Genomic DNA, 14,216 nt, shown 5'->3' on the forward strand with positions numbered 1-14,216 from the left:
GAATTCTTTTCTGATTGTGTCTAACTTCTGGATGAAATAAGTGATCATCGGAGAGTGAGCTGGGACGAGATGGTGGTAGAAGCTTTAGGAGAAGTTGAATGTACTACTGAAATTCTGTAGACTTGCTGCATGAAGAGCGTGCCCACGTGCCGGCCATGTGTCACTCCATCCACAAGGGACTGAAGCCTCAGCACCGTTGTGAACACCCCAAAGAATCAGAACGGACTCCCCCACCCAAAATGTTGTTGGGATGCTGAGGGTGTGATGCCACAGCGTACACATTCACAACGTGAATTACCAAAGTCTCTAGGGCTGAAAGTCGCTGATCGGGAGTGTGTGGAATCCTGAACAGGGCTGCAAATCACCACCAGAGTATAGCTTAAACTAATGAAAATAACATGTCTATGTCACACTCCCTGGGCTGAATATTTAAATTTAAATTACAGAAATCCTCTCTCTTTAGTCTATTCTCAACGCAGCAGCCATAGCAAAACTATCCTGTCATTTCTCTGCGTCGGGCCCTGCAGTAGCTTTCCATCTCGCTCAGAGCACCAGATCGAGTCCTTGCAGTGGCTTCTGAGGCCTCACGGAGCTTGGCTCCCTGTTAACCTCCGACATCAGCTCCTGCCTCTCTCTCTCTTGCTCGCCTGCTGTAGCCACACTGACCTCCTGCCTGTTCCTCTCCCACCTGGGCTCTTTGCCATCTCTGTTCCTTCTACCTGGAACAACTTTGCTCCGTAATTCTGCCTGGCTCACTCCTCTACCTTCATCTGCTTTAGCACTTCTTCAAATAATATCCTGTATATTTCGTTCTGGTTTCATCTCCCCCACTGGCTTGTAAACCCCATGAGGTCAGATATTTGAGTCTAGCATGGTCCCTGCTCTATCTTAGGGCCTGGATCAGTGTCCTGCGTGGTGGGCCTTCAATATAGATTTTTGTTTGCTTGTTTTTTGCTGAGGAAGATCCTCCCTGAGCTAATATCTGTGGCCAATCTCCCTCTATTTTTTATGTGAACCACTGCCACAGCACGGCCACTGATGGATGAGTGGTGTTAAGTCCATGCCCGGGAACCGAACCCAGGCCACCGAAGTGGAGTGCACCAAATTTAACCACTAGGCCACCAGGGCTGGCCCAAGCACAGACTGTTGGAATAACTGAACATCTGGACATTGCAAGGATTAATATTATTCTGAAAATCACCTTCTTGTCTCCATTAGAAATTAATATCTATCCTTTTACTATATAACTGTGATCAGAGTTCTTATGAACTTTATTATGCAGACAGCATACCCCATCCCTGATTTAAATGACAAACCATCTTACAGGAACCGACTGCGGCAGATGCAGTGACCAAATCCCATCTCTATAATCACTACATTGTTGTCCTCTAACTGGGAAAGGGAGGAGCAAAATGTCTGTAGTTTCATTTTCCTGTAAAACGAAACCTCCCTCATTCGCTGCCTGCCACTCGGGCCGTTCCTCAGCCTGGGCGGAGCTGGTGTGAACATCCCCAGTCAGATTGTGCAGGAAACATCCCAAGTCAAGACCACAACGTCGGTTCCACGTTTGCAGAAAATCCGCTTCTCTAGGTAAGACACAGAGGGGTGGCCAGGCGCTGCTCCTTCCTGCGGCCCCCAGCCTCAGGTGGGCGCTGGGCTCGACGAGAGCAGGGGAGGCCCCGGTGGATCCACCTGCAGAACGTTGTTTTGTTTCTCATCAGGGCGGCTGCTATCAGAGAGGGTGGGTCTCAGAGGGAAGGGACTCAGGCCCCCACCAGACCTTGGGCTCTGGGACTTTGGGGGCAACCAGCCTTGTCCATGCCCCAGTGGGGGTGAGACAGGCAGGGGGACGAGACAAGCCCTAGGAGAAACCAAATCAGAGCCACGCCAAGCCCGTGCTCTGAAGCCGCTGGGCCTCCGCCAGATCTTGCTTTGCCACTCGAAGCCTCGCGCCCCTGGGTGAATCACTTAGCCTGTCTGTGCCCATGTTTCCTCGTCTGTAAAATGGGGATAGTAATCTCGTCTTTCTCATTGTGTTAGTGAGGAGATTGTGTAAGAACAGGACCCGGAGCAACCTGCCCACTACGTGCCTTAAAAAACACAATTGGTTCTGAATTCCGAATTTTGGTACCTTTTAAATTGCTCTCTGGAGATTTAATGGAGTTCCAGAAAAATCTCAGAAGTTGGCACTGGCATTTTCCGGAAGAAGGAAGTAGCCCAAATGGGGAAATAAAATCCATCCCCTGCTACCCTCTCCTTACATAAGAACTTTCATAACCCCAACATCCACACCCCAGCCGCTTTCCAGGCCTGCTCCCCCAACAGCTCAGAGCAGCTTCTCTATGCCCCCTGGAGCCCTTTGAGATTTTCGAGGTGGTGGGCACCACCCCAGTTCTGGTGGCCCAGCTCCCCATCAAAGCTCCACTCTTTTGCAGATTTGGCTCCAGTGGGCGCCTGAGACTTCCTCTGCCATGGAGTTAGGCCAGGCAGGCATCTTAGTCTCTTCCCTGGCCTCCAAGATAATGTCAGCAGCAAGCCTGGCCAAAGTGGGAGGGGCGGCCTCCGGCAGTGTCCTGGCTGGACTTCCATCACTGGGTGAGAGTTGCTGGAAGGGGCTGGTGGGGGCTGAGGAGGTGGCTGGGAAGGCACAGGGTCCAGCCCAGGGACCTGTGGGAGGGAGAGGGTGGTACCACCTGCAGCCGATCCCCTTGGCTCTGACCTGCCGCTGGGGGTCTGCCCTGGCTTTCTCTCTCAGGGCATCTGGGCCCCTCCCTTTGGGCCCAGGTCTCCACTGCCTAGACTGAGGGGACCTCTCTGCCTGGGGCCTCCTCTCTGGCTTCCATTTCCCCTGATTCACCACCAGAATTCACCTCTCAGAGCTTTTTCCCTCCAGGGCCAACAAGCCTTCCTGGCAGTGAGTCCTGTTGGCTCTCAGATCCAGAGCACTGATTTCAAAGAAATTCCTTACTTCAGGCCGTTTTCTTCATTAGCTCAAGGGAGCTCCATCTCCAGTTCTACTAATTTTTTCTCTCCGTTTATCTTCCCTTTTGCCCTCGATTTCTCCCTCCCTCAAAGTCAACCTTTCTAATATGTTTAGTGCGTATCTGTTTTTCATATATATTTTTGCAAAATTGGTGTTTTTTGGTCTGCATGTGTTTTAATTTGCATACGGAATAGTAGGTTGTGTATCTCACCTACTGCTTTCTTCACAAGAAACACTGAATCCCTCAGTGTTGCCAGGTGAGCATCGGATCCTGGCTTTCAATGGCTGCAAGTGCTCCCATGAGTATCCACCACCATTGACCTTGCTCTCCACTGGGGGGACTCCAGGGCCCCCACCTCTGCCAGTACAGACAGCATAGCATGGAAGGGGGGACAGGGCCTCTGACCACTATCCGACCTCTGATCTTTGACCCCCTTGCACTCAGCATCTGTTCTTCCTCAGGGCTCACCCTGTCATCCAAGGCTGCCCTGGGCCCAGCCGTGTCTGCCCTGGGGTCCTGGCTGGGGACACTGAATGGCTTCAACCTACTGGGTGCGCCTGCCGCGGCCCTGACCGTTTCCCCACTCGCAGGTAACTGACACACACACCCTGCCCGGGCCCCCCACCAACAGTGCACAGAAATGCGATGAGCAAGCTAGGGCCTGGGCCACGGCTGGCAGTCCTCTCTGTGTGTCAGGAGTGGAGGACCCCTCGGCTGACGAGAAGCAACTGAAAAACTGAAAATAATGAGAACAGCTGGGTTGGATCCAACGCGGTGATGCCCTCGTCCTTCTGCTAGCACTGGACATTCCTCAGTTCCTTTAATTCTCCAAAAGCCCAGAGGGAGAGAACCTTGTCTTTCACTCACAGATGAGGGACCGTGGTCCCAGGGCCCTGGGCAGGGAGGAGGGAGGGGCTGCTGCCCCTAGTGGAGCCTGGGAGCACCAGTAGATGGAAAAGCAGAGGCCGGTCTGGGAGGAGGCGTCAGGGCAGGACAGGTTCTCAACAGCCTAGGAGGGCCAGGCCCCTCCCCATGATGACCCCGGGGGAGCTCAGCAGGCAGGCGGGCAGACACCCAGCACCCGACTCAGTGGGCTGCTGCGTGTCGGGGCCCTGGGATGCCAACCTGCCAGCCAGTCAGCAGACAGAGCACACGGAACAAAGTGTATCTGATGACTGAGTTTTCTGGAGCAAGGACCTCAAATCCCACCTCCAGAGGACTCCCGGCTAAGGCACACGAAGCCACACGGGACGGGGCATGTGCCTCTGGACTCAGACTCCCCAGCAATCCTCGCCAAGCTCAGGGCAGGGGTCCACCTTCTCAGGAAATCCCAGTGCTCTGAGTGAAGCAGGGAGGGTCAGGCGGGGGTTGTTCCTTCCTGTGTCTCCCAACCTGGGGCAGCCCCTCCCGAGAGGCGGGCCATGGGTTCAGAAGTGGAGGGGACGCCAGAGTGGGTCCACTCACAGAATGTTCTTCTGCTTTCCAGCCAAGGCTACTGCAGCTGTGGTTGGAGGAGGTGAGTCTCTGCAGGGAAGCGGCTCAAGTCCCCTTCTGTCCCCAGACCCTGGGACTAGAGCAGCAACCAGCCTTGTGCAGCCCAGGTTTACCCAAGGCCTCCCCTGGAAGGTAGGGGTGCAGGAGGAAGGATGGAGATGAGCAGGAAGCAAGGACTGAAAACAAGAAACAGCAGCTTGAAGCCAGGAGTGTCATGGAAACTGCTGGGGAGGCAGCCCCAGCTGGGCCCAGCCTCCTTGCAGAGCATTCTCTGTGTGACCTTGGGCGGGTCTTGGAGCTCCTGTTTCCTCCCATGATTGACAGGCCAGTACTGCCCAATCAGGGATGTCATGAGCTTATATAGGATGAGACATGCACCAGTTTGAACACAGGAAGAGCATTAAGGAGAAGCCATTGGCTCAGCGCCCTGGGTCTAGTGACCTCTGCTGGCTCTGTGGTGACGCCATGGAGCCCTACGCTGGGACTCCAGCTCATGCCAGGCCCCTGGGTAAGATTTGCCTGAATTAAAGATCTCCTCAGCAAGGACCGGATGCTTCCAACCACTCCCTAATTCTGGCATCTTCTGGGGTGGAAACTGTGGCCCAGAGAACGAGTGGCTTTCCCAAGGAAGTTCCTGCTAGATCAGAGCCTGGCTCAGAGCCCCGGCCCGAGTGACCCCACAAGTCCTTCCCCTCACTTTCCCAGCTAGTGGTGCCGCCCTCGACTCAGGATGCTGGCCACGCCTGTCTCTCCCCCAAGCTCAGAGTTCACCCGCTTCTCTGGACCTCCTGAAATCCCCGAGCTTGAGGAGAGTTTGGGGGATGCGGGGTCCATTCCCCCAGCCCTCCCCTCAACCCAGCTCCTCTCCCCCCATAGCCCTGACCGTGGGGGCTGTCCCCGTGGTGCTCGGCGCCATGGGCTTCACTGGGGCAGGAATCACCGCCTCGTCCTTAGCGGCCAAGATGATGTCCACGGCCGCCATTGCCAACGGGGGTGGAGTTGCGGCCGGCAGCCTGGTGGCCACTCTACAGTCCGTGGGTGAGTGTCCCCGACAGGGTTTGCTGTGCGGGCGAGGGGAAGGACAGAGCCTCAGAGGATGCAGCCCAGATCTTAGCCCCGGTGATCCCGGTCTCTCCGCCTTTGTCCCCCTCCATGTCTGCTCTCTGGGTTTCTCTGAGGGAGGTGGAGGAGCGAGGGATAGAGCTCCAGCCTGGGGTGTGCTGGGTTCAGGTTGACTCTGCCACAGCAGAGTGGCTGTGTTCCTGGGACATCTCCATCCCCCCGGGTCCAGCCTCCAGCCCTAAAGACTGATGGAGCTTCCAGCCCTCGGTTTCACCACCAGGGTTCATGCCACTGGGTAGCTGCCTGCAGCAGCTCTCCCAAAGCAGACATCCTGGGGGTTGGGGAAACAGGAGGCTGCTGGCTGGGCGGTCTGGGCCTCAGGCCCCATGAGGGGCCCTGGAGTCGATGACCTCATGGTTCTGGGCACAGAGCTGTCCCAGCCTCCCCCTCCCACTCTGCTCACCTCTGCTTCTCCTCTAGGAGCGGCTGGACTCTCCCTGTCCTCCAAAGTCATCCTGGGCTCCACTGGGTCTGCCCTTGTGTCCCTCATGGCACCCCTGTAATAGCTCCTGCCACTCAGCCCCGCACAGGAGAGGACTGGGTGGGGCCAGCCCTTGCCAGGCAGCGAGGGACCAGTCCCGGGTGACGGTGTGCCAAACGTTGCACCCCCAGAAGCAAATAAGGAATAAAATGAGTTGTGGCCACCCTTCCCAGATCCCCTCTTCTTGCTCACCAGAAGTCGGGGTGGGGGAGGGCTCACTTCTCTTTCCCCGCCGGGGGGTCACAGAACAACATGGTGTTGGGGTGCGGTGAGCCGGACAGAGCCTAAACGCAAAGAGGGGAAGCTGCCCCTGCCCTGCTTTGACTCCGCATGTGACCCTGGCCCGGTCACTTCCCCTCTGGGCCTCATCGGCCCCTCTCTGAGCAGGGAGTTGATCTAAATGGCCCCAGGTGGGTCCTAGGCTCAGTTCCTGTGTGGAGTTGGGGGTCGGGGATAGAGGGCATCCTGTTTGGACCACTTACCTCAAAGCCGAGCCTCACTGGCCCACTGACCCCACCTGCCGCCTCTACGTGTCCAGTGGCTACTTTCCAAGTGGTTTGGCTTGGGCTCAGACAGCACAGGCCCTGGGATGTGACTGCCCCGTCAGAGTCAATGTCCACGGCCCCGGCCCTGGGCTTTTTCCCCAACAGCCAGAGGGAACAGCTTTCAGAGGCTCTGAGCTTTCTGCTTCAGCACCTGGTCCCTAAATGTCCTTCTCCCACAACGAGGTTTGTAGAAACTTCTCCTCACTGGGCTGGGTTCATCCCAGAGCCTCGGAAAGCCTGCTTCCACGTTGATTCACTCCGCCTTCCTCACACTCTGTGCAGCTGCTGCGGGTCAGGCCCCGGCCAGGTGGGAGGGACCAGGGGGACGCAACTTGGCCTTTTCCGGGAAGCGCTCCTGTTCTGCTGGGCGGATGGACCAACAGGCAGATGGCCATCCATACGGCCCTCTGACAAGTGCCACATGGGAGGCCAGCCCAGGGCTCTGTGGGGGCCCAGACGAAGGCTGTAACAGCGGTCTTAGTCCGTTCAGGCTGCTGTGACAAAAATACCACAGACAGGGCGGCTCATGCACAGCCGAAATGTATTTCTCACAGTTTTGGAGGCTGGGAGTCTGAGAGAAGGCTCTGGCAGGTGAGGCGTCCGGAGAGACTCTTCTTCCTAGATCTTCCCAGCGTCCCCACGTGACAGGAGAACAAGGAAGCTGTCTGGGGTCTCCTATAGGAGGGCACTAATCCCATTCTCGAGGGCTCCGTCCTCATGATCTAAGCACCGCCCAAGGCCCAGCTGCTAAGGCCGTCACCATGGCAGTTGGGACTTCAACCTGCGACTCTTGTGGGGATACAAACATTCAGGCCATAGCAGGCATATTGGGGAGAAGGGGAGTTTGCACTTCATCCTGAGGGTTTGGAGAGACACTGAAGGGATTTCAGCACGACAGTGACCCCTCACGGACCCCACACTCCTGCACACCCCATCCTAGGAGCTGTCAGTAGCCTGACGGGATCCCGGTTCCACTGAGAAACAAACCTATGAGTCTTGCGCTTTCGGGCATTTTAAGCAGCTCATCCGTGTCCTCAGCGGCTTCTCCAAGGAGCCGAGTTGCCATCCAGCCATAGGAACGAGCCCCTTAGGGTTTAACTAATTCAGTGCTTGATTCTTTTCTTTCCCCATTTGTCTGATGCCTTGAAGAATCTGGTAAAAACCTGTGAATCCCCTCCCCCAACATGCACACATTCCCCCGATCACGCCTCCAACTGCTGGTTCATTAGAGCCTCTGACCACCTTCCTCGGGGGCAAAGGGAAAGCCTCTGCCTCAGGTGCCAGTCTGGGCACCCTCTTCCCCTGAGAAGACCTGGATATGGAAGGTGGACACGCCGGCCTCCCTCCCTGCCGAGGCCCAGCACACAGCCCTGCAAGGCCACCCCAGAGCACCCACTGGTCAGACAGTGTGTCCCGACCTCCTGCTTGTCCCATCATGAAGGTGAGGCCCCCACACACCAGAGCAGCTGTTTCTACTCTGACGTTGAGTCTTTAGCCCCCACCTCCGGGCTCCATGGCTCGGACCCTCCGGTTTGGCCTCTGCCCAGGCAGAACTGTAAGCAGGGTGCCCAGTGGGCCTCACCCTGTATATGCCCCGCCTTTGGGTGTGCGTGGCTCCTATGGACGTGATGAGCTATGACTCCTGTACTTACGTTCAGTCATTCGACAAACAGAGATCCTGCAGGTGGGTCTAATCAAATCACACAAGCCTTTCACAGGCAGAGTGTTCTCTGCTCATCGCTGAAGAGGAAGTCAGAGATTTGGAGCAAGAGGGATTTGAAGGTTCTTACCGCGGGCTGCACGTGAGAGGTGTTCAGGCTGGAACCTTTGTTTTGGCCTTGTGAGTCCCGAAGCAGAGAACTCGGTCATGACAATAAGTGGGTGTTAATTTAAGGCTCTAAGTTTGTGGTAATCGGTGACACAGGACAGAAACTACTGCTGCCTTGATACCCTGGCTCCCCCTACCTGGCTGACAGCTGGCTTGCTCAGGAGCCTGATGAACTCACTCTGGCAGCGGGGGGAATACTGAAACTTCTGGCTCCCACAGGCACAGGGGACCCAGGTCCTCCCCTTGTGGATTCCAGGGGTCCCCCCACCCTGCCCTCAGGAGCCCCCGGTCAGCGGAAGCCAGGCACATTCCCTGCTAACACATTCTGGCACACGATGGCTCAGGACCTTGAAGCCTAGAGCACAGGAGGCAGAGCGAATTCTCCTGGTGGGGATCTGGGATGGCGTCCTGTCGAGGTGGGGGTCCTCATCACGAGGACAGGGAACGCTGTTAGAAGCCCGATGTCTACTCTTTCCTTCTGGCTCACAGAAGAGAGCCCTGATGGTCGGTCAGTGGCACAATCACCAGCAAAGGACTGCATTCCCAGTCCCTCTTGTGGGTGGGTGTGCTTGGGGACGGGGTTCTGGCCAGAGATAGGAAAGCGGAAACGAAGTATGCCCCTCTCTGGGCTGGCAGTCAGGGAAGTGGGTGGGCCCGCCTTTGCCTCTGGGCCCCTTCCAACAGGCTCTGCTGCAGGCAGGGGAGTGGCCATCTCCTACCCCACAGATGGGAGCAGCCCCTTAAGGAAGGCAGAGCAACAAGCCTGCAGGAGCCTGGGCCTCCCAGAGCACAGCCACCAGCCAGGCTTAGACTTTTACACAACTGAGTTACAGAAAGAAACTGCTTGTTTAAACCAAGAGGGTCTCTTTCACAGCCAGCAGACATACGTTTTTATGAACACTGTGGGGAATCTTCCCATGCAAGCAACAGGGATGGCTGCTTTCACCTCTTCCTTCCCCACATGCCCCTAAAATAACAGTAAGGGGCTAAAGAAAGGCTTAAACCCACATGGACAAAAGGAAGGAGATAGAAGAGGACAGCAGCCCAACTTCAGGAGCCAGAAATCTCATGGACATGTGGTTCCACTCAGTAGTCCCAAGAAAGCTGAACCTTACGCTGTCAGTAGAGAAGGGGAGAAAGAGGCAACTTTGCCCTGAAGGGCCCCAAGGGCTGAGCATCTGGGGGTTGGCATTATGGTGGACTGGCAGCCAGAGGGTTTAGGAAGTCTGTTTAGGAAGCAGGCACATCCCCAGGTACCCCGTCCAGCAGACCACTGGGCGTTTATTTTTGGCGAGATCGGGTCTCTGGGACAGGGGCCCAGGCACAGCTGAGAGCAGGAACTTCCTACTAACAATGAGAGTTCCTGTTATGTGTTGAGCCCCCAGTCTTCTCCGTCAGGAGGCGCCCAGAAGGCTGGCAGCCAGCTTATAACATCCAGAACGGAGAGAGGAAGTTTCTTCTCAAGACCCCTACCAGCCCAAGGAAAGAAACACTGCCTGCTGACGCCTGGGGAGGGGGCACCCGCTGAAGCCTCAGCCCGATCACAGCAGGTCCCCGGGTTGACGAGAGCCACTCCTGTGGCTGAGCCTGTCATGGGACATCTGTGGAGGCTCAGACTGGAAGGGGAGCGATGTAGCCCCTCGTGTCTCTGGCCCTGTCCCTCCTTTCACCCCAGCCCTAGGACACTCACCCTTTGACACAAGTGCAGCTTCACCACCGGCTTCCCCCTCCCGCCCCTCCCAGGAGACCAGAGGACCCACGGGGGACACAGTGGCTGGTCTGAGGTTGTGGACAACAGCGTTGCAGAAAGGGGTCCTGTGGGGAGGGGAGTGTAGCGGGCTTGGGAGGGGTGTGGACGGAGGGTTGTGACTTCCATGGCACCTCCTGGGGGAGGGAGGAAGGGGCTTCTGTTTCCTAGGATCCCTGCCCTCAGTCCTCGGAGACCCCACAGCAACTCTGAGACACCCCTGGGGCACCCTAGCTAGCCACAGAGTGATCTAGAGTGCTGGCACCAGAGGATCCACACCAATAACGTGAAACGTGGGTCTCCTGTGGTTAAGACACGGCCCAGGATCATGACATGGACGCGCACAGCATCCCAGGATGGGCTGAGCTGCCATCCCTCTTGCTAAGTTGGTAAAGAACCCGTGGGAAGTGACCAACGTCCTGACTCTGCTACTACCCGTGATGGGCGCCTTCCCCCAGGTGAGGATGGCCCTTTTCTGGGTTATTTCCAGGAGATCTGGAGCCTTAAACTCGCTCCCTGCCCACCAGCTCCCTTCCAGCTGCCTCCTCGAGCACCTGGCCTGTTTTTGGGGAGATAAAATTATTTTTGTATTGAATCAGACAATTGCAAACTGATGAAGAGATTCAGGGTGGGGGTGGGTGGGGAGCTGGAGTACTTCAACAGGTTCCAGCATCTTCGGGCCAGGCCCAGCCAGACTCAGTTGAGTGTCTTTGAGAACCGGGATTTCCGGGATTTTCTAGAGGAAAAGCTAAGTGAGAGGGAACATTTTTCTTCTTCTTTTATTTTTTTGAGGAAGATCAGCCTGAGCTAACCGCTGCCAATCCTCCTCTTTTTGCTGAGGAAGATTGGTCCTGAGCGAACATCTGTGCCCATCTTCTACTCTCTATGTGGGACGCCTATCTCAGCATACCTTGCTAAGCGGTGCCATGTCCGCACCCGGGATTCGAACCGGTGAACCCCGGGCCACCAAAGCAGAACGTGTGCACTTGACCGCTATGCCACTGGGCCGGCCCCAAGAGGGAATGTTTTTCAAAGTGAAATTGTGCCAGGCTTTCCCTGACAAATTGCAAAGACTTAGGGACTGTCCACTGTTTTGGGAGATTTCCCCCTCGGGCCTTGGCATGAGGCCTTGTCCTGGGTAGCCGGGCTCGGGGTCCTGCCCCAAAGGTGAGCTGTGTTGTCTGCTGGGATTCTGACACACCTGGGCCTGCCTGGGGTCCTGGCAGGTGGGTCACTATGAGATAGACTGTGGGGCCTCCTGTCTGAGCCTCATCCTGAGGGACGAGGATGGACAAGGCCTGAACACAGCCGGATTTCAGGAACCATCTGCTAGAGTGCTGGCTGTGCGAGCTCAGCCCTGTGGGACGCTGAGTGGGGCCTGAGGAGAGGGCGGGAAGCTGCCCTGGGCTGAGACCCCGAGACAAGGAGTTGAGTGAAAGGTGACCCCAGGGAGCACCAACAGGGGAGTGGGAGATGAGACAGGGAAGGACAGGCAGCCAAGAAAGGGCCGTTAATGAGTGAGGCTGCACTGTGGGCATCTGAGGGTCGCTCCTGTTGGAGACGATGGGAGACAGTGTGGGCCAGGCCTCACAGATGGCCCCCTGAGGGGTGCATATCCCCCGACTAGAATCCATCACAGGCTGAGGGCTATTCTGGGGGCACCAACACCTCGACACTTCCAGCCTGCCTAGTAGGCCTCAGGGGCGGGGCCCAGGAAGGACAGTCACAGGGGGCCCAGCAGGTACTGGGAGAGTGAGGGCCGGGGATATGGGCAAGGCTCCTGCAGTGTCCGCTGCACCAGCTCAGGAGAGACAGAGGTGGCGTACTTATACCCAGAAATAGAGACGCCTCCTGTATGGGCCTATAGAGGGAGGTCGGTCTTATCAGGATTTGAATGAGGGGTAAACTGAGGCCCCCAGACGGCCTGAGAATGGCCCTGGCTTATACAGCCCATCCCTTATAAGACTAGACCAACCAAAGCCTTCTGCCAACTGAGCTGTGCTTGGTCAGCCTTCCCCCTCCCTCTGCGCCCCCCCAGAAGGCAGGCTGTGGGAATGGGGAGAACGGGAAACCTCCCATTCACATCCCTCCAACAAGGGCTGCAAGGAGCAAAGACAGAGAAGTGCATCTGCCATGATCTTTATTTCTCAGGCTTCTCTGACCTGAGTGGGGCTTCTGGAGGTTTGACTTGGGACACATTTTCTCCTGGCTGGTCCCCTTCAGCCTTGGGGGCACCTGGGGCAGAGGGAGGGGGTACCTTTTTTGAACCTCCCAGCAAGGCCCCAAAAGTTGACCCAGCAGAGGCCAGGAGGATGTTGGATGACGTGGAGAGTCCAGCTGCCCCTGAGGAAGAGACAGAGGGTGGGCACAGGGAGCGTGCAGTGGTCAGAGGCCTGGGCCCCTCAGGAGGCCCAGAGATCCTACCTGGGCCTTCCTCTAGGTACTGACACCCCCGGGGGCTCCACTTTGGGCAGAGGATGCTGGGGACTGAGAGGGAGAAGAGAGGGGTGAATTCATGGGAAGTGAGAGACATGGGAAGAGGAGAGTCAGCCACAGACCCCAAGAGCTACGGGGTCCCTCACTTTACACAGGAAGCTAGGAGGCTCAGAGAGGGGAGGGGTCCTGCCTAGGCCACCCAGCTGTCAGATTTGGGTAGGGCTGGATCCACAGCTCTGGGCTCCTTCCCTTCTTCTCCCTTCAGAACCCCTCACCCCTCTCCTCCCACCTCAAACCTCACTCAGAAGGAGCCAGAAAGAGGACAGTGAGGGAGAGACCAAGCAGGGATGCTGAGGACCCTGGAACTGGAGGGAGGGGCCAGGCCCTCCCTCAGGCTTAGCCTCTGAGCTGAATCCCCTCCTGGCTCTGGCCTCCTCTCCCTCCTCCTCCTGCCGGGCACACTCACCCACGGACTGTAGAACGGCCACCAGGCTGCCTGGAGCAACGCCACCCCCGTTGGCGATGGCGGCTGCGGACATCATCTTGGCTGCTATGGAGGAGGCAGCAATTCCTGCCCCCGTGAAGCCCATGGCGCCCAGCACCAGGGGCACAGCCCCCACGGCCAGGGCTGTAGGGGGAGAGGACCTGGTTCAGAGCATGGGCTCAAGAGAACAGACCCCTTAGGAATTCCCTGACTTCTTCTGGGGACTGTCTCCTCTGAGCATAAGGGAGACAGCAAGTTGGAGAAGGGTCCCAAGGGGTGTGAAGCCAGTTGGGGGCAAAGAAGTCATAGGAGGCCCAGGCATAGCCCTGGTTGGGTCTCTAACTTGCTGTGTGACACTGAAGAAGTCACTAACCCTCACTGGGCCTCAGGTGTGTGTGTATATTTGTGGGATTAAATAAACCATTGCTGTTTTTAGCAAGGAACCCCCTTTCAAATGAAATCTTCTGTATGTGCTCATTATACAAAAGGACTAGAGGAGCAGGGCGTGGGGGATGGAGATGACCTCTCCCGCAGGAGTATTGTGAGTATCGCTCTGTAGCCCCTAAGATTCATCCAGGCAGCTCTGGGAGTGGAGTGGCTGATGGTGGGCCAGCCCTCATAACCCCTGCAGCGCTGGGTCTCTAAGTTCTCCATCCATCCCAGGACCTGGGGCCCAGCAAAGGTGTGGGGACTGAGGGCATCCAGATAACTCACCTCCTCCGATTGCAGCAGCAGCCGCCCGTTCTTGGGAGACAAAAAGGTTGAGAGACAGTCAGCTAGTTAGATGGTTGAGGGAGTGAGGGAAGGAAGCGACTCCTCTGGCCCTTCGTGGATTGGGGTCCGGGAGGCCTGCCCCCTGCCCAGGCCGCCAGCCCCGCGGGAGAGCCCGACTCACTTATCATGGCGAGGCCCTCCTCGTCCAGCGCAGCTCAAGAAATGACTAAGCTCCGTTGGGCGTTAATTCCCAGTGAACCAATCGGGACACGGCCGGCCCCTCGCAGCTCCTCAGCCCTATCAAAACGCAGGAACACGCCTTCTACCCGCGCCCGCTCCACCCCACAACCGTCTGTCTGCCTGTCCGCTCCCCTCCCCGTC

General features: G+C 57.0%; 2 protein-coding genes across 6 annotated transcripts in view; one reads left to right on the top strand and one right to left on the bottom strand.

Annotated features, from left to right (window-relative positions):
- Nucleotides 1–1,372: 1,372 nt before the first annotated feature.
- Nucleotides 1,373–6,249, top strand: LOC103562394 (interferon alpha-inducible protein 27, mitochondrial-like). 2 transcript variants are annotated; one of them, XM_070594491.1, is made up of 6 exons: nucleotides 1,373–1,590; nucleotides 2,436–2,595; nucleotides 3,446–3,574; nucleotides 4,471–4,500; nucleotides 5,184–5,516; nucleotides 6,021–6,249. In XM_070594491.1, exons 2-6 carry the CDS (start codon nucleotides 2,472–2,474, stop codon nucleotides 6,101–6,103), a joined length of 699 nt encoding a protein of 232 aa, XP_070450592.1. In that variant the 5' UTR covers nucleotides 1,373–1,590; nucleotides 2,436–2,471; the 3' UTR covers nucleotides 6,104–6,249. The 2 variants fall into 2 exon arrangements, with proteins under 2 accessions (XP_070450592.1, XP_008535649.1); XM_008537427.2 differs by having other exon boundaries at nucleotides 5,355–5,516.
- Nucleotides 6,250–12,324: 6,075 nt separating this feature from the next.
- The window catches only part of LOC103562393 (interferon alpha-inducible protein 27-like protein 2), a 38,407-nt gene continuing 36,515 nt past the window's right edge, over nucleotides 12,325–14,216 (bottom strand). For 2 of the 4 annotated variants that reach the window (XM_070594493.1, XM_070594494.1), the window contains exons 3-6: nucleotides 14,017–14,132; nucleotides 13,836–13,865; nucleotides 13,104–13,265; nucleotides 12,325–12,544 (exon numbers count right to left, since the gene is read on the bottom strand). In XM_070594493.1, coding sequence (XP_070450594.1) covers nucleotides 12,342–12,544; nucleotides 13,104–13,265; nucleotides 13,836–13,865; nucleotides 14,017–14,023 — 402 coding nt within the window. In that variant the 5' untranslated portion in view covers nucleotides 14,024–14,132 and the 3' untranslated portion in view covers nucleotides 12,325–12,341. Of the gene's footprint in view, nucleotides 12,545–13,103; nucleotides 13,300–13,835; nucleotides 13,866–14,016; nucleotides 14,133–14,216 lie in introns of those variants that run through there. The other 2 variants (XM_070594495.1, XM_070594496.1) reach the window with 2 other exon arrangements.

Source organism: Equus przewalskii, chromosome 25, assembly GCF_037783145.1.
Source record: "Equus przewalskii isolate Varuska chromosome 25, EquPr2, whole genome shotgun sequence".
NCBI lineage: Eukaryota > Metazoa > Chordata > Mammalia > Perissodactyla > Equidae > Equus > Equus przewalskii.

Coding starts and splice junctions, on each gene's coding strand:
- LOC103562394 (XM_070594491.1), top strand. CDS start 2,472: ATGGAGTTAGGCCAGGCAGGCATCTTAGTCTCTTCCCTGGCCTCCAAG. Junction 2,596..3,445: donor GGCTGGACTTCCATCACTGG/GTGAGAGTTGCT, acceptor GTTCTTCCTCAG/GGCTCACCCTGTCATCCAAG. Junction 5,517..6,020: donor GGCCACTCTACAGTCCGTGG/GTGAGTGTCCCC, acceptor CTTCTCCTCTAG/GAGCGGCTGGACTCTCCCTG.